Source organism: Tenebrio molitor, chromosome 7 (genome assembly GCF_963966145.1).
Source record: "Tenebrio molitor chromosome 7, icTenMoli1.1, whole genome shotgun sequence".
Taxonomy (NCBI): Eukaryota; Metazoa; Arthropoda; class Insecta; order Coleoptera; family Tenebrionidae; genus Tenebrio; species Tenebrio molitor.
In genome coordinates, this window is record NC_091052.1 from 17,790,974 (window position 1) to 17,811,308 (window position 20,335).

Here is a 20,335-nt window from a genome sequence, read left to right on the forward strand (position 1 = left end):
GCCGTCGGGGTACGTAAATCTGAAAACCCCAAGGTATCCGAACGTCAAATATTTACGTCGCAAATTCTCTTTTAACACTCGGTATTCGCATTTAGCATGACTATCTAAATGCTTTAAGTTGGTAGTGCGTCTCACGGGACAAGTAAAATTATTGTACGCTGGTTTATTAGAGGAAAATTATCGACGTACTCACCTTTCGTGCGTTTTTTCCCGTTATTTAATAAAGATCATCCCCTCGGAAATAAAACCTCAAAATGTCAACAGACGTAAACCATTTTGATCTAGACAATTAAATATTTACCTGTTGGAATGTCAAGAGATGAGCTTATGTCCGGGCAAATCAGCATTTATTTCCCACGAGCAATATTATGCTTCACAGAAGGAATGTCCACGACCATAATTTCACATTCCCTTTTGTTTTTTCTCTCCATATGAGAGCAGACAAGATATTAATTAAAAAAATGTCAAGAGTAGTTCACGCTCCGGATGAAACGCACTGGGAATCGCATGTCAAATGCGAGCAAGTTTATTTTATGAAACACACTTGCTACTCTCATTTATTTTCTGACTTATCGAAATTCACAACGCACACTTTAATTTGAAAAATAATTTCATATTACACCCAATCAACCTTGCCTCATCCGTTGATTAAAGTTTGTTTTCGTTAACTTTTGTCAAAGTTAATCATTTCTTCGCCGAGAATCGAAAATTAATTGCTAAATTTAAATTTGTAATCGAGTTCGTGCCGTTCTTCTGCGCACAAAGTCGGATCGGAAAATGTTGCGCCATTCCGCGCCAAAATTAATGGTTGAATTGATTTCATGATAAAGCAAGACCTTCGAGAAACTAAAGCCGTTTTACATACAGCGAGGAATGCTTTTATCACCACCACTGTCATGCACGTCTACCGTTCTTTGTCTGTGCATGCTTCTTAATGCTGTTGAGTGGTTCTAGTGTCAGATGTAGGTATTAATACAGCTTCTAACTTTCAAGGGTTTCTTAATTAAAATTAGTACGCTATGGGTGCTGGCATGATACCATACTCACAGAAATCGTTGAAACATATTCAGACACCATATCCAAGTACAAATATAATTAAAGTAAAGGAATTGTGTCAGGTAGTGGTATTATACCGAGCGATCAACAATTATTTAGATCAAAGAAGTCTTTGGATTTTGAAACGTATTTCCAAATCTAGACTTTCAGATGCTCTGGATGCACAAAAGTATTTTGGGTTGCATATACCTGTTTCAATTTAAATTTGGACATTTTTACCGAAACTCGACCAAACAGGCAACAGCACTGTAAAGTAACGCTTAAGGTATAAGATTATATGGCAGCACTAAAATTATCCCAATAATGGAAACCAATATTGGCGTTAAGATGGTTGTCTTGGCTCGTGCAGCTGCATCCCTTTTCTTTCGTTCAGGGCAGGGATTAAAAATTTGTGATAGAACATGTTTTTGCTGTTTATTGTAAATTTTGTTATTGTAACGAAATTCCCTTTAGTACTTTGTGTCTTGAAAACGGTAAAGATGATTTGTAATAGTATTGTATATTTAATAAATAAATATAATTTCGACGGTACGCATTTGTTTTGAGGCCGGCTCTGGAATTCACAACAGAGAATTGCTTGAAGCATGATTTATGGCTGGGCTGACCGCCTACTGCAATTGCGACAAAAGGAACGTTTATCTCCGGCCAAATACTTTTAAAGGGCCATATAATCTTATACCTTAAGCGTTACTTTATGTCCATTCTCCGTTATTGAAAACACCATTACGATTCAATGATGATTTTTTTATGTTTTGAAGTAAAAACCATTTTTGAGTTAAAATTTGATTCATAATGACAGTTGTTTGACATTTATTAGATGACACTGTCAAAGTCATAGCCGCCCCTTATCTAAGTAATTGTTGATCGCACGGTATTACTTAATTCATTTGTGGTGAACACCAATTCTCTGTGTGTAATTTTTTTTTGACGTGTCCCGTTTATTTTTAATCCAACTGTACGTTGTTTTCGAATCATGTTAATAAAAGAATTATATTGCCAACTTAGGTTATAACAATCCATCCCCAGTTTAGAAATATTTTTATTTTGCCAACATAATTCAACACGTGGTGAAAATTTAAAATTGAGACAGACTATAGATAGAAGCGAAATTGCTTCAGTTTCGTTAAAATCGATTTTTAGAGAGGACCAGTTCAAATTAAAACAATAAACAATAAGAAATTACGTCCGTTCATCTCACAGTACTTAATTGAGTCCTTGTTGAATAAATTTTAAACAATAATAACCGACATAACACACAAACTGAAAACGTTTAATGTTTACATAGATTCGTTTATGCGAATTATAAACTTACTTTTTAGAGAATTGTTCTTGCAAAATTCACATAATTACAATCATGAGTAGAAGATATACTTGTTACTTTAAAATTAGTAGATATGCATATTTATATTTATTATTCTTATATATTCAACATAGGAAACACTAATAAACAGATCTGCGAAAGAGGAGAAGGGAAAACTTGATGATTTATACCAGGATTTATTGGCCTTAAATACTTTGAAAAGTATTTATTTCACCAACATAAATAATTGCCGTGATTTCAATGATTAATGCAAACCTTAATAGAACAACTTTTTCTGTCGACTGCGTAATGTTCACAGATAAAAACAAAATCTACAAAAGATAAAATTCTGTAACATAATAAATCTCTAATATCATATTGGTACCTACACATACAAAGTGAAAAAAAAAATAGAGCAGGCGTTGCAAATTATTATTAGTCAAGTTGTAGGCTTGTTGAGGAATTCTAGGCAAATAAGCATTCAATGCATAGGCATAGACAATTTGTAATAATAATCCTTAGCTCATGAATTGTGCACTTTATTATTCTTATTTGATAATGGAGAAAATTTATAAAATAAAGAAGAACAACATTTTACATTCGAAAAAATGAGTAATTTACCAGGTTTATTGCGAAATGCGACACCATTGGGTAAACAGATTTTTCACGGAAATCTCAAAGAAACCTCAGTTTTAAAGCAACGGTTGTTGACCTTGAAAAAAGTTTTCGTTTTTGGTAAAGTTTACGGATGTTTCCTATAATGTAAGCAACAATTATCCCAGATTAAGTGGTAAAATGAGTTGTACCATTGAAGGTAAGCATTAATATTATTAAAAATTGATTAATTAATAATATATTTTTCGAGAGGTAGGCAACCAATAAAACGACTGTGTATAGCAAGTATACACATGTGTACGACAAGCTAAGACAGACGTTTCAAGAAAACAAAAGAAGAGGTAGCACTCTTGATTTGTTTTCTTGTATATGTGACTGTATGTATATAAATATACTTTCCTTGTAGTTTCAAATTGGTTACTCGTTGTTTTGCGTTCAGTTCGGCAGCACATCACTTCCATTAAATAGTCGCGGTACTATTTGTGTTTTAGGAGCAATAGTGTTTTATTCATGCGGTAAAATTTATGACGTGTTTGTATGTGTACGAGTTTGCATTCATCTAGACAGTAAAGTTCCATTCAGGTGTTTATCAGAAATACATACATACAACTGCAGTGAACAATGCGCGCCTACAGACAACAATGCACCACATTCTGATGGTACAGGATATGTCAGTGCTGATAATATTTAACTACAAACACGTTTGGTAGCTGTACATGTGTGTATGTGAAACAGTCGATTCGATATTATATGTACTTCTCTGTACAAACTCCAAACCATCAACAATTCTTGAAAAGTTTGATGTGTTAAAATAAATTTATCTTTTGTTTTGTCTGAGGCAAAAAGCTCACTTCAGGCCTGGAGCAACCCTGTTCCTGACTGAAAAGAAGAAGTTGTTGAATTATCGATTCGAAACAAGCTCCCTTATTTTGTTATTGGTGTACATCAGAAAAAAGATTAAGCTTGATTTTAAAATAAAAACTTACCGAGAATCGCATTAAAAAATATACAGAGTGATCAACAAGAACAAATCAAGAGTACTACTTCATCTTTTGTTTTATACAGGGTTATTCACGGGTAATAATGGGCCTTACAAACATTGAAACGCAACCAGTTATACATTTTCATACTCGTTTGAGAAATATGTTTATTTGGTTGCATCAGGACGTTGTTAGTCCCATTATTGGTCATTGTTCACTTTAGCTACTTCTGGAATTTTCCCATTTTTTCTGGCTAGACACCCTCAGGGCGTCCTCCTACATCGTTTTCCACCACTCAAACTTTGTGCAAAGGAATTTTTTCCTTGCCCTTCAGTTATACTAAGACATTGGCGCGACCTTGACGCGACCTTGAAACACAACAAAAGAGAAGGCATTTGCACAAGGTTTGAATGGTGGGAAACGATCTAGGAGGACGCCCTGAGGCTGTCTAGCCAGAAAAAACGCGAAAATTCCAGAAGTAGCTAAAGTGAACAATTACCCCATTATTACTCGTGAATACCCCTGTATTATGTATACCTACTTTCTATACACGGTCTTGAAAAATCTATTACATATTAATTAATTAAATATTAATAATTAATGCTTTATCTTCAATGGTAAAACCCATTTTACCACTTATTCTGGCATACTTGTTACTTACAATTACAAGAAACGTCCGTAAACTTTGCCAAAATCGAAAACTTTTTTTCAAGGTTAACATCAACACCATTACTTTAAAACTGCCGTTTCTTTGACATTTTACCGAAAAATCTGGTTACCAGTGGCGTCGCATTTTAAAAATGACATTAATTTCGTTAATTTCTTGTACTTTTTCAAATCTTCCGAATCCTTTTTAGTTCAGTGATGCTCCACATTTGGAAACCAATGTCGAAATTGTCTGTGGTGTCCTCGGAGCGTTCTCATAAATCCATAAAATCACCACCCATCGGCCAATAATTCTAGCGAATGAAAAATTTGCCCGCTTTAGTGCGAAAAATATAAATAGCTTTTGGTCGATTGAAAAGGACGTTCCCCGGCACATGTTTACCGAGATTATTAGGAAGTCACAGGCCCGAACCTTCTTTCGGTCAATATTTGATCTATTGCTTTCATTGCATATTGAGATCTAATCCTGCGAAGATGTGAACGAAGTGTAATACACAATCTCTTTTTCAGTGGATCGATAGGTTTAAAACTTTACTCAAAGCGATATTTCTTCCACAGAGCTATTGAGAACAGCGAATGGGGAAGGGGGCCGAAAATACAATCACCCTCCCGAATTATTGGAAGTTATTTAGGAGGTAACTACTCGCTGCTTTATCAGGAGTTGTATAAGTTGCTGAATAGCTGAAAATCCCCCGCTACTTCCCTCCCAGCCGACACCCGCAAAATCACCATACGTCCTCCACAAAAAAAAGCTTCGACGATGCCCCAACTGTAATAAATTTCCCGTCCTCTAAGCTGAATTGTGCAAGCTGGATTTTTTTATTGTTGAGGAAAAAATGTACAGGGAAGCAGGTGGTTGTGTTACGCAATAAGTATCTGCTTGAAAATATTGACCATCAGTTTAGGACAGGGTGGTTACCCACCGGTTGCTTTGATCGGTAAAAATGCAACCGATGAGTCGGGTTTGTGCTCAGTCAGGATGGCAAGTTGACCGACAATTAGTTCACTTTGTAAAAATAAATAGACCGACTCGCCTTCTGTGCGGTCAGTCGGACACATTTTAATTCGACACTTCTATAAAACTGAAATGATTTTAAAATATCAACAATCTCTGGGCCAAGTTACGATGTTTGTAAAAGTCGGATGATTCCGACAAAACCAGAAATCGCGGTGCAATCTATCACTTCGTTTATTCGAGTCAATAAAAATTTATGGACCAACTTGTGGTAAACAACATTAAAAGATCGTTTAACTTTCGATGTTGCATGTAGGCCGTAACCCGTAGGGTCAGGTGATGGTCACCGCCTTGACCTTACCTAAGGTGCATTTCTTGATGCATCTGTTAACACCGCACCCTTTAATAACGTTTTTTGGGTTCATTTCTCACTTCTATGTCGAATGTTCATATTGATTGTGAAGGTATCGTCTAGGCGCAGAAACTGGCGAGATGCCAGTATTAAGTATAGTAGGTCAGCGTCGCTGCGTCGATCTATTTATAAAGTGCAATCGTTGTAACCTGGGAGAAAAGAGTGCAGTTTGGGCTTCCGGAGATGCCAGAAATTTAGATTTTCTAATAGGTCCAATTATGACATTTTTACTGCGCTCAAAATCTTACTTTTAAATATTCCGTATCCATCCCCTATGAATAAGTTATGCGATGTGTATAACTGGTTGTATAGATAAGAATTTGAAATTAAAATTACAAAATTTCCATTTTACTATATCAGCAATTATGTTAAAATAAAAATCACAAAACATGGACAGTATAATGGCGTACTTTTAACCACCTTTTACCCCTAACATTTTTCCAGCTGAAGCCGTTCGGTTGATAAGCGATTTAGTTCGCACCATCCTTACGCGTTCGCTTTTCTCCTGAGTGCACTGTATCTGTCATCATTTTCCAGCTCAAATTTACTACATGACCATAACTTTTTATTGTACCTGACATTTATACATACGTATATACGTTACATCACAGTACTCATAAAGCAGTTCACCTCATCCCCTGCAGCACTTTTCCAGTTGACAGAACAAGACTTAGCTTGCTAGTTTATCTCGTTTGTCCGTGTTTAGATTGCTTCGATAAATTTTTAAATAAAATTAGAATTTATCTGCTGAGGTTTGCTATTTCGACTGCGACTATCCTGAGCTTTAGCAAGAAGTCGGTAAACGGCGAACACACTAAAAACCTCTCAAATTTATTACAAGACATTTAAGTCGCACTAATGGGCATTATGCGTCCTTTTTATCGCTCGAATAAATGTATTAGCTCGATTGGTGCAAATATGGTGTGTCGGCACTCAATTTGGTTGATGGAATTGTATATATTAAATTTACGGCTCTGTTTCCACGATCATATTTTTTTAGAGATATTGTACGAGCGATTAACAGGAGGAGGAATTATTAGATAATCAAAACTGGTTTACCCAAGTATACTCGAGCATCAAGTTCTAAACGAAAAACAATTAAAAATTATAATTTTTAGAGTCGCTACCCTCTTTTATTCCCACCGGAGGAATGGTGCCAGACGTGCGTGCTACAATAATAGGTAATATATTAACTCCCAAGAATTTGGTCTCGTGATTAGCACAGACAAAATAACAAAGTATACTTCGTTGGAAAATTAACGCATAATTTAATAAGGCATAAAGCGTGGCATTTTCGTCATTTGATATCTTCTTAATTTATCACTTTTAGTTACCCTGCTAGTGTATCAACTTAAAGTTTCTGTAATTTTATATCACGAAAGTTAATAGACGACAGAACTCCATTCTTTAGGAGCATGAATATGAAGTTGCTGGTGCTCTTAACGATGAGTGTACATTTCTCAACGACCTAACCAATAATTGCCCGAGCCCAGAAGGGACTTTACCAGGCGGGTATCCACATTAGAAGACCAGGACAGGACAGAAGAAGAATAACCGCACTACTCCGAGATCATTTTGTGAAGTTGCAAACACGTAGACTGAGATTTGTAATAAGTTCATCCCTGCGACACTATGACTAATGACTGCAGCCCATCGCAGAGCTCGAGAACATCTTGATAAGGGAAAAACTCAATGAAGACGATTTCTACACAGAAATGGGTTGAGAATGTTGCAATTTAGTCTTATTGCCACTGATACACAAATTAAAAGGTGAACGATATTCACATTGCAAAGTCTTGGTACTCTTGGTAGAGGATCAGTTATGGTTTGGAGTGGTATTACTTTGAAGACAAGTACAGAACTGATATTCATTGATCACGGTAGTTCAGCAGTCAATGGGTGAATAAATAAAAGCAAAAAAAAACTGAAAAAATTTGAAAAATTTGGGAAAGTTTAAAGCAATTTTTCAGTGAATAATAATTAGACAGATAGAAACATGACACAGCAGTTGAAACTATAAATACAGGCTGTAATAAAAATACACGGAGATATTTAATCCCGAATACCGCCGCGTCAATGGAAAAATATGCGTTTTTAAAAAAAATAAGAATACGTGAACAAATGGCATTGTAATTTAGACAATAAATTGTGGACACGCCACTGTCTTGGTTTCATAGTGGAAATCAAAAAGACAAGTAAAGAAAAAGGGGTAGTGTGTGTATGACAAAAAATGAGCTTTCTTATCGGAGGTTGGGTTGGCATAACTCAGTTATTAGTTCCAGGTCGACAAATCGTGCACTGTAGCAGTGTAAAGGGTGTTTTTTTTTAATTTGGTGTTGAAGTTGGCGTTGGAGAGTCGATTGAGAACGCACCACTCGTGTAAAAGCGTAAGATTTAAACAGCTGATCCGTGATCCCTTATCTGTATAGTGCATCCACAATCTACTCTTCAGTTCCAAATTCGACGTCAAATTTTAAAAAACACCCGTTATAGTGAATTCCAAAAACATTCGAACTATCAAAGTTCCGTCACGTTGTCACACTGATTATTGACAAAGCTGTTCTAGTACCTACTTTTCAATGTACTTGGTTGACCACCCTGCACCTAATTCAAAAACGTTTACTACCACGGTACAGCCCGTACAGCCGTTGAGAGTCGAAATCGTCTTCAAATATATTGGTGGTTTGTGGTTTGTGGTTTACGGCTTAACGTATCTCCACGTATTTTGATTACACCCTGTCCTGTATAATAGATACTTATTGTTTTCAACTGTCATAAATTCTCATTTTTCTCCTTTGTCTCTTAGCTGCCCTAAAGCAAAATGAGCAGATAACGAACCGTTGCCCTAGACAACACATTCGACGTTACATTTCTGACAGGTCTTGAAAAATTTGTCAAAACTATCAAAAGCAAATGCGAAACCATTTTTAAAATATTTGGAAGCTTCAGGGACGTCGTTTCAAACAATAAAACTTTGTATGGAACTCGTTTCTGGGTAAATTGGGCTTTTCTAATTGCCCTCGAGGCCTTAAAACCCTCGTGTTTTAATCTTGTCCCTCGGGAAATTAGAAAAGCCCAATTTACACAGAAACTCGTTACATAAATAACTACGGTGTGAACAACAATTACTGATTGAGTTGGCAATAAATTCTGGTGACTTTTGGTGACTTTTATGTCATGTTCCAACGAGAAAACCATTTTATTAATAAAAGAATACAAAAACCAAGACGTTTAAATATGAAATGTATACCAGCTGTTAATAGTGTCAATAAAACAAACCGAAATAGGTACAATTCACAGTCTTGAAAATTTCATGTAAAATTTTTTATTGCCAACTGAAATAGTTATTGTTGCTCACTCTGTATTATGCATTAAGGGAGATTTGAACATTATTTCCCTGAGGTTGACGTGGTTATAAACCGAGGGCCTTTGCCCCGAGGTATATAAGTCAACCGAGGGGAAAAACATGCATATCTCCCGTGGTGCATACGATATTTTATTTTTTAGTGTCTATACTTAAAAGTTAAAACTTTCTTAAAAACATTTTGCAAGAAAGATTGCGTGAATATATGGTTACTATAGTTTCGTTCTCATGAGTTTGTTGTAAACAATGGGGAGGGCGAAATAATTTGAAATATCCCAAGAGAGTTATGAGTTGTTTTTCATAATGTGTATCTATGACGAAAAGAAACAATATCGTGTTACTAAAAAATAATACACTGACCGGCAAAAAAAGTGGGACATTAAAAAAATTTATTTATATTTAAGTATGTAGGTTATTTTTTTTATCCCAAAAGTTTATTTTTGATTTATTTCCTATTCTCCACAATTTTCTTTTGATTTACTGGGTTTTACCTTTCAATTGTTGAGTTTTTCTTAAATCTATTAAAATCTCAGATGGCGTTTATTTTCTTTCGTCCTAAAAAAAAGCATTTCTAACATTGTCGTGGAATTTTCACAAATTTGTTATTCAAGTTGTCATTTTGTCATTGAAATGCCATTATCGCAAGAAGATTCTGCAAGAGCTATAGCTCTAGTCCACGTGGGCTTCAGCATTCGCGAAGCTGCGAATTCTCTTGGTTTTGCACGATCCAGTGTCCATAGAGCCGTACTTCCTTTTCGTCACACTGGAGGGTACACCAGAAGACCTGGATCAGGACGTAGAAGAAGTACAAGCGCTCGTGATAATCGATACATTACGATGCTTAGTTTGAGAAATCCGCATATGACGGCAGTTGAGATAAGAAATCAACTGGAAAGAGTACGAGAGGTCAACGTGAGTGAAAGGATTGTAAGAAGAAGACTTGGCGAAGCAAATTTAGGGGCCTATCGACCAGCAACTGGATCAGAACTTCTCAGAGGTCATCGGGTTTCCAGATTACTTTTTGCACAGGAACACTTAAATTGGAATTTAGAGCAATGGAAGTCGGTAGTCTTTAGCGATGAGTCGAGATTTGCTCTCCGATCTCCAGATGGACGGGCGAGTGTTTGGAGAAGACCAGGAGAACGCTATGCACCTTGCAATTTTTCTGAAAGGCTCAGTTTTAATGGAGGATCGATTATGGTATGGGGAGGTATTTCTTGGGAAGCCCATACAGAGTTGGTTTTTATTGAAAGAGGCACATTAAAAGCCCATAGGTATGTATATAGAGGAGGTCCTACAAGACCATGTCGTGGGTTTTGCCCAGTTTGCAGGCGATCTTCATGATGTAGGAATTGATACAATGAACTGGCCAGCACGTAGTCCCGACTTAAACCCCATTGAGCATCTATGGGACGTTGTCGGTAAACAGGTTAGAGCGCGGCGTGGTGAGCTGGTGTCTCTTCAAGAGCTTCGAAGAGTCGTGCAAGAAGAATGGGATAATACGCTTCAAGAAGAAATTCAGCACTTAATCGAGTCAATGCCACGAAGGCTAGAAGCTGTCAAGGGGGGAAGAGGCGGGAATACCAAATATTGAATTAAATAGAGGCGTTCATGTTCCTTGTTTATTTATTTTTTATAATTGTATTTTTCTTTTCTGTTCAATGACATCATTTTTACTTAATTTTGTAATAATGATTTTAGTATAATATTATTTTTCTTGGTGTCCCACTTTTTTTGCCGGTCAGTGCTTAACTTAATGTCCGACTAGTTTCGTGTGTTTTTGGATTGACAATGATTTGATTAATTTATACCAATCAGTCAAAATTTGGTCGTAACTAAGCAACGAAGACCTTATAACGCCCTAGAGCCTGTTATTTGAAGATAATGCCCTAGGGGATTATTTCGATAATAACGTATCAGAAAGCTGTGTCATTATCGTTCAATAACAACACAGTACGACATTAACGATATTATCAAAAATTTCGCACCAAATGGGAACATTTTTCATTGTTTGGTTTAACAAACATTTTACTAGGGCAATCGCACTGTACAAGTCAAAACGAATCATTTACTGCGATTTATGGAAAATAATGTGTTAAATGACATGGATAACGCGAGTTATTAAAAGTTTATACAAATGAGGGAAAATTGCCACTTCGTACGACCGACAACATAAGAACCGTTAGAAAGTAATTTGCAAAGTTTAATTTGTAGATTCCATCACTTGTACCTACCATGTTTAGCTAAACGTTTGATTACACCGCACCGGTTAAAAGCAAAAATGCTTCCTGGCTGCGCATAGCTAATTTAAGTTAATACGTAGGTAGGTGCCAAGGTATCTGTTAATTACCAATAGGTACAATACAATATAATAGTAAAACTAATTTGTAACTCTACTTTAGGATTTCCTTAATTTAAGATGTTCATTAGGTATGTGAATAAAGACACAACTTTCTTTATTTTCGCATCACTAACTTCTAAAAATTGGGTCTTCGGGTAGTTGAATGCTGAACCTTTTCATAAGTTTGTGTAGGAGAGATAACATAATTTTTATTGGTTCAACTAGAGGACTATTTTAGACATTTTTCACTGCAAGAAGAAGTAATTGTGCTTTTTAATGTAGTGAACAACCTAATATTGCAATTTGAATCTTACCTAGACCTAACATAGTCTCATACAAGGAGAATCTGATTGTTGGTATGAGTGATGTGTCATATCGTCCACATTCAAAACTAATAATTCAAAGCTAATAATATTTTTTATGCGCTGCCAAGCAATTTTGGCCGTTTTATTTACCTCATTAGAGTGCATAAAAGGGTAATTTATTGCTCTAAAGCATTGGCGTAATTTTTATGCTCTAAAGAAAATTCTATTACATGAAATTGCGTATTTCTTAATAAAGTAACAATTTAATTAAACGAAAAATTTACTTCTACTTTAGCATTGTTACAACTATTAATTACAATCGAAGGTAAATTGATTTTTTCTGAAAATATTTCATTCTGTCGATTTTGAATGTTCAACTCCGCATTTGTCTGAAGAATGGAAACTCCTTTACTTTTCTTATCCTCCGGTTCTTCAGTGTAGTCATTTAAAAAAGCACTGGATGTTGATGGGACTACTGTTTTTTCATGTTGACGTTTCCCTTGAATTTTTTCGGCTATCTTGAGCTTGTTTTGAATATTATCTTCTATATATCCTTCTGCGATTGTACCAGAACGCCAACCTCCGTGACGTTTTAAGTCTGTAATATGTCCACCAGAATCTGCAAGTAAAGTAGCGGAACTGCGACGCAAACAATGTCCGGTATAAGATTTGGGGTCGGGAAGGTTCAAATATGTTGCTACTTTTGATGGAATGTTTCCAAACGTATTTCTGCCTACGGGTTGCGTGGAACATTTCCCATTTTTGTAAAAAATGAAGAATCGATTATGTTTAGTATGTGGAGGCCGCAAAACAAAGTACTTGCGGAAAAGTTCTAAGAAATTTTGCTCATTTTGTATTATAGTAAACCGTCTTGATACTTTTGTTTTCGTTTCAGTTAGTCTTATCAGTATCGCAGAGCCCAAATCCTCAATTTCTTTTGTTGTTAAAAAGCACAACTCTTGCGATCTGCAAGCACCGGCAATTCCTACGATTACAGCAACCTAGAATAATTACAAATTAACTATTGAAATATAAAAGCAACAAAGTAATTTACCTTGATCATTAAATACGTATCATCTGGTGCTTCCGTAATAAATTTGTCAATTTCGCTTTTTGAAAGGACTTTTGACTTTTTAGGTTTGTAAGTATCACATTGTCGCTTTAAATATGCTTGAAGTTTTAAGTATTTGCTGATGTCTATTCCATTTCTTACTAGCAAGGTGCTTCTTAACATAGAGTAAAAACTCCACAAACTCGAAGACTTGTAGTTGTTGGATTTTTCAAAAAAGTAAGCGAGACAAACATCTTCAGTGTACTGTGTAGTCTTCTTACCATTTTCAGCTAAATTGAAAAATCTTTTGCACACAAAAGCAAATGTCTGCCACTTGTTTACAAAATTTCGTAGTTACGGTAGTTTGGAAAAATTATCAATCTTTGGCTACTTTGTTTAAATTAATACCAAGGAAATTTTTGTGTTGGTTTTTTCAGTTTTTGAGGGCAGCGCATAAAATTCTGTATGCATTACGAGCATAAATTGCATTTTGCTGCTCTTATCGTCTTAATGCCCTCGGCTAGCGCCTCTGGCATCAATATGACGATGCGAGCAGCAAAATGCAAAATTATGCTCTTAATGCATAAATAACTATTTTTGTTCGACACTGTCAGAATTTGAGAATTTTCTCCTGTGTGAACAGATTTTGATAAATTTGACAACTTGTCAAAACGAAACGTCAAGCTAATTTTAAAGATTTTCAGCGATTTGGAGCCTTTGGGGGGCTCGTCGAACAAAAAAAGGTTGTATTCAACTCGTTCTTGTGTAATTTGGGCTTTTTTTGGCACACGTGGACCTTTAAAACTCTCGTTTCGCTCGAGTTTTAAACTGGCCCACTCATGCCAAAAAGACCCCAAATTACAGACGAACTCGTTAAATAAACTACTATTATCTTACTTTTCAAAGCTAAGGTACCTAGTGAAAAAAAAATAAGTAAAAATCAAAGAAATTGAGAGTTAAATTTTTTTAACCATTGTTATTAGAGCACAAAACAGTTGTTACGTATGACAGGTTGTTCGAAGGAACCGTTTTTGTTTAAGGTATAAACGTTGGCAAAGGGCCGGGAACTAAAACGACGTGTTGTGTCGTGAGAAGTTTTTAATGTTCTTTTGTCTTATCAGTTTGTTATTATAAAAAGAACTTAACAAAAAGGAGCTGACTGCTGCCGGTGGGGCACGATATCGGCCAACCCGGTCGCTATTGAACGAAATTTTAAATATGAGCTCAACCATGCCGCCCCCGTTGAACTATTTTGAATAGTTTAACAAAAATTGAAATTCTATTGTTACATGGTGTAAACAATTTTATATTAAAGAAAATTCTACTAGTTATAAACAATATGGTACGAATTCAGTAGCACTTTGCAAAATATGGTAAAATTCTACTCGTTTACACAATGGATTGCACATTGTGTTCTTGTTATTTACAACTCTCACTTCACAGCACTTCCTTGTCGCTCGCCTCTTCGTTGTCGTTGTCCATGGGCAGGATGGAGATTCTGTTGATCGCTCGTTTTAGGATGCCGGAAGTTGTTTTTATGGAAACAACTCGAGTGACAAGTTGAATTATCCTACCGAGAAGCCACTGTTGAGGAGGGAGGTTGTCTTCATTGATGAGGACCATTGATCCTGGCTGTATTGTGGCTGGTGGTCGATTCCATTATGATCGTTGTTGTAATGACGTCAAATATTCTTTACGCCAAAGAGTCCAAAAATGCTGACGAATTTGTTCAGTGTACTGCCAGCGTGATAGACGGTTTTTTGGCAACGGTGACAGGTTCGGTTCTACTGGAGCCATCAGTGGTTCTCCAACCAAGAAGTGCCCGGGTGTTAGGCGGGCCATAAAGGTCTGGTCAATGATTGCTCGCACTTATTGGCTGATATTAATAAAGAGGTAGCATTTGCTTTTGCTAGGAATTTTTCTAGCCTTTGCTCGCATATGCTATGCTTCTGTTTATGTGTGCTAGCAAAGGCTAGAAAAATTGCTAGCAAAAGCAAATGCTACCTCTTTATTAATATGAGCCATTGTCTGTCATGTCAATACTATCTGTCATGCCAGTTTTCACATTTTTAATTAAGTACTTAAGGATGAACTGGAGTAACATTGAAAAATGGCGAAATTTGCTTAAAATTGGTACAATAGTCCTTTCATCCATTCTAAAGTATTGTGCCAAATTTAAAAAAATTTGATCGAGGAATTTTTAAGTTATTACCTTTTAAAGTTTCGGGATATTTTACACGTGTTCTTATGAGAAATGGAGCAATGGTCGCATAAAAATTGATAAAAGACATATTTCAAAAAGGCCCATTTTTCTTAAATTTTTCACACATAAAGTATCGATATCGTAGAGTTTTCTAATGAATTTACAAAAAAAGTTGGTCGAGGATTTTCCTTGTAATCGCTAATTACATGTGGAAAAACACGGTTTTTGAGGTTATGTATCTGTTTTAATTTCAATAAAAGTGAACAAAATGCATATAATTGACGTCGGTATGCAACCTTACACTCATATCGCACGTTTTGCTGCAGTTATGTTAAGAACTTTAACAGAAATCAATGAAAATTGAAATTCAGTGTGCTTTTGTTTACTTTCACGTACAGTCTTAGTCAAAAGATTGTAAAATCACATGTAAGTAATTATCTAAATATCAAGAAAATAAACACAAAGTTTACTTGCAACTCATTACAATTCGTTTCCAAAAATTAAAAACTATTTTTTCAAATTGATTTCTCGTAATAAACGTTTCATAGCATTATAAGAATTCCGCAACTTTTTGCTGAGATTGTTACTCCAGTTCATCCTTAATCATAATTTTTCAAGACTTTCTGCATAATGTACCTACACACATTTAGTGCGATTCTGTTTCAAAATTTAGCAATATTGTTATTGAACAACATTGATTTTGCATAGATGCAACCAATCAACAGCTTCATATCGTAGCCACTACAACCGTGTTATATAGTCATATTGGTAAATTTTAAAACAGAATCGCACCAATGCAATGGTCAGAAAAGATGAAAAGACGGATATTATTCTCATACAGGATGTCCCAGAATGAACCAGCATAATTTTAACCACGAGCTACTGGCTTCATGTAGAACTCGGAAAAAATATTTAAAAAATTCTATGTCCAAAAATAAAATGACATTTAATTTTTGAGGTACAATTTTTTGAAGTGAAACTTTTTATGGGAGGGGTTTGAAATTCTGATCGGCAACCTTTTTGTGTGACGAAAAGTGGTGGGGGTAAACACTGTCTCGCACAACGGTTGCGCCAATATTTCCATCTCACTTAATTTGGAGTCTAACGGGGAGATTCACGAAACTTTGCAAATTTGCAAATCGTTAACGAAACGGCAAATACAATGCCTCAACAATGTCGGTTGTCATGGTTTTGAATTTGCAACGCCTTATCAAGCCTTACCGAGTTTCATGAATGACTCCCTAATTATGTAAATTAATCTGTTTGACACTATACAAACATCCCTTAAAATTGTGTATACTTCTGTCTTTGTCACACTGACGGCATTTATGGATAATGTCCTCTCTTTTAATTAAAAATGAACAATGAGTTACGCATTTCGATATTGTTTAGTGTTATCGTTAAAATATACAATTTTGTTGTAAATGTGCTTAAGTCAGGCGCAGAAAGAACAAGAGCGTGGCGTGAGAGAAAACGTACGAGTGAAGTGACAAATAACAAAGACAATGAACCAGCAACTAGCACCTCGGCTCAGCCACCTCCTCTTGCATCTATCAGTGATAATTTACAATATTCTGATTTTCCTGTAATACAAAAGCTTCGTAGGTAAAATTTCGGCACATTTTAAAAATACACCCTGTATATCATATTTTATAAAATGTACAATGCAAAGTTCGAATTCTAGGGAGTATTCCATTTTTGACACGAGAGTACCTGATATCAATATTCAAAAATGCCTCGTGTTTACCCAACGAAGGAGTTGTAATGAGTTTAAAACCACTACAAACTGATTTAGTTAATGTTGTTTGGTTGATAAACCTAACCTCACTTATACGAGTATCTGTCATTTTGATGGTTCTTGGTAGTTGGTAGGTATCACTTTTCTTGTGTAGTATGCGTCAAAATACAAAACACTCAAATTGTCAAAACCTATTAGTTATTATGATAACCACAATAATTTTGGAACACTTTGTAACCGGTGACTATTAAAATTTTCACTTGGAGTTGGTTTTGAACGAGTTTTTATTTTTCCTGTTACTTTAGACACACGCAAGAACGAACAACAAATGTCAGTCAGTTCAATTGAAACATAACCTATAATGTTAACCATCTATAATGTCAAACTTGTCAGTGTCTAAGGTGCAACGGAAAACAAAGAATGATCCATAGCCAACCCTAAGTGAAAATTTTAATAGTCACCCGTTAGTTAGCTGGTAGAAAATTTCTAAAAATCATCCATAATAATTAGTGGACTATGTATATTTCTTATTTCGTAAAGCTTGAAAATATACACTCAATTTTAAAGAAAATAAGTTTATATCAAATCAACACTTCCACTCAGCTAAACATACATATTATGTAATGTCTTTAATTTAATTTTTAATATAAAGAAAATTGTAATATTACTAGTGTTGTAAGGAAGATAATAATCCGGTTATTAACCGGTCAATTGTCCGGTTAATAACGTCAAGTAAATTATCGTTATTAACCAGTTGGTTATTTATTTCAAATTTGCCGCCCGCGCCAATAGTTGAAACTGTACTTTCTTGTTCTGACACTTCTGACTTGACAGTTTGACAGTTCTTAATCCTTAATCTTAAAGAATCTAGTTAAAGACCAATAATTTTGTTTGGTAATTTACTAATTATACAGTTTAGGTCGACGAATCTGACGCATGCGCAAATGAAACTCCGAAATTCCAAAACACGGATTCCAAAACTCAGTGAATCTAAAACTGGGTTCAATATATACGGGTCCAAGCATGAAGTATTGTCTGTTTTTAGGTACTTGAAATATTTAAAATAAATTGTTACTAAACAATCTGGTAACATCGCTAGCAAAATCCGCGTGACATTCAATCATCTGCGCATGCGTCAAATTTGTCGACCTAAACTGTATAATTCCCTTTAATTTTTGTAATTAGCCTATTTAGTTCTGAGTTTCTGACTTCTCTATCTTCTAACTTGTATTGTGTAAGGCTAAGGGTTAGTTTTAGCTACTCCAGCCTCCAGCACTCCACTAACCAAATTGGTTATAAAATTTCAATTGATAAATATAATCTCAAAATAATTATGCAAAGTTAAAGAAACATTATTTTTTCGTTGAAGGTAGAGAAGGTAAGGTACTATCGCGGCCAAAATACTTTGGTCGTCACTTTTTGACACTTCAAATGTAAATCAAGTATTAATGTCAATATGCATGACAATTTCAAATTATTCTTGTCAAAAATATGGCACCTTCAGTTTTTGATAAATGTAGAATCGTCTTACGTGCTTCTGAAGGTTGTCTAAACCGCGACCATGTTGATCTTTTGCTTTTGAACCCTGCCTCCGCAGCTGGGATACGGGTGGGGTATGACACTAATAGATTAAAATAATTTTGACAGTAGTAAAAAATAAGGTTAAACATCCTAAAGTTTGCTTTACAATTGAATATCATTTATGTCACATTGACGACCAAAGTATTTTGGCCGCGATAGTAGGTGAATTTGGTATTTTTTAAAAGCGCAAGTCAAGAGAACGACAATAAAACCACTTTTATTCGATTTTATTTACTTGATTTACTGGTTAATTAACATGTTAAAAATCCAGTAAATTAAGTAAATTATATAATTTACCGGTAAATTGACAACACTAAATCTGTGGCGGTCGTGAAAAAGTAGGTAAGTCAAATAATTTCAAAAATGTGTTAACGATGTTTACACCTTAATAATAAATCATGGAATTAAATAATTCAGATTTTCACAGTTTAAAATTGACTTATATTGAAAGCAAGTACAGGTAGAAAGAAGTTTCTATTTAATTACAGGATTTTAGGAATGATATGGAATTTTGAATCGTTGCCCTGAAAAATTAACATTTTCGACTTACCTACTTTTTCACGACCGCCACAGAAATATTACCTTTCAAAGAAAGAATCAAACATATTTATTGATGCACATACAGTCGCGGACAGAAAAAAGTAGTACAAGTCTTATTAAGAAATTTAGCTAAAATTGAGTTGAGTAAACCGGGCTTACTATAATAAATAAATAAATGTTTTAATACATAGTAACCGTAGAAAGAGTAAACAGACTTACATTACCGAAAAAATATTGTCCTACTTTTTTCTGTCCGCGACTGTATGTTAAAGTGCATATAAAGAAAATGGGAGAAATGCATTTAATAAATTCGCTCAGCAGATAATAATGTAAGTATATCATGAAATTTAGTTTGCCTGGATAAAATGACTTTTTCTCATTTTACATTTCTACCGACAGTAACACAAATGTGAATCCAAGAATCCATCCATATTCAAAAGAACCAAAGAAACCTCCAATTTCCGTTCCTAAATATACACTGCTGTACCTATTTTTAGTGACGAGAGGGGGAATTAAAGAACTTATCTAAAGATCTCGGCATAAAAAATACACGAAATTAAAAATTCAAGTATCACTCCGGGACCCGTTTTTACGTACAATGCAAAGAGTAGGTCAAAGTAACAAATTTGCAGCTTTGACAGTTCTACGGGGATAACAACGCTCCGCGCTCCCTTAACCTACAAATATGTATTTTTTACAACCCCCTTATGGCTCGCGTCTCTTAAACACGTAAGTCGACTCGCGTGGCACTCGTTTTCAGATGCATTGCGTGTCAGGGGGTCGAAACTTGGAAACTGCACTTCCCGAATGACAACCATGTAACTGACCCCCTCCATTTCAGCACAACACGTGCATTTTCACGAGGTATTGACAACCGCCGCACGGTCCGACGAACGGCACTGTTCCGTTTCCCCCGTATCAGCTGATTGTCAATCGATTTATCGGCGCTTAAAAACTGCAAAATCTTACCACCTTGCTTACGAACGGGCATCGTGAGCGTTCTCTTTTCTAACTTGTCCTCTCCGCGGTCCGAAGCTGCCCCACCGACACACAACGTCTTATTTAAGCCACTGTAATTTTTTTCGTTCAGTGACGACGACGACGTTCGATTTTGGCCTCACACCGGAACGATAATCGCGCGACGTTTCGTACACGATAACGCGAAATTTAACAACATGGAACAGCACTGGTCAATATGGCGTGAGAGACGAGGATTGGTCGATCCGAC

General features: G+C 35.6%; 1 protein-coding gene and 2 long non-coding RNA genes across 4 annotated transcripts in view; all 3 read right to left on the reverse strand.

Annotated features, from left to right (window-relative positions):
• Positions 1–20,335, reverse strand: part of dlg1 (discs large 1) — a 347,088-nt gene extending 326,753 nt beyond the window's left edge. The window contains exon 1 of one of the 2 annotated variants that reach the window (XM_069054713.1): positions 20,080–20,335. In XM_069054713.1, coding sequence (XP_068910814.1) covers positions 20,080–20,098 — 19 coding nt within the window. In that variant the 5' untranslated portion in view covers positions 20,099–20,335. Of the gene's footprint in view, positions 1–20,076 lie in introns of both variants that reach the window. The other variant, XM_069054712.1, reaches the window with a different exon arrangement.
• Positions 6,311–6,658, reverse strand: LOC138134629 (uncharacterized). Its single transcript, XR_011160779.1, has 2 exons — positions 6,576–6,658; positions 6,311–6,531 (listed from the first exon to the last, which is right to left on the reverse strand). It is a non-coding gene; the product is annotated as an uncharacterized lncRNA (long non-coding RNA).
• On the reverse strand, positions 12,238–13,832 carry LOC138135681 (uncharacterized). The gene is made up of 2 exons (XR_011161056.1): positions 13,049–13,832; positions 12,238–12,995 (listed from the first exon to the last, which is right to left on the reverse strand). It is a non-coding gene; the product is annotated as an uncharacterized lncRNA (long non-coding RNA).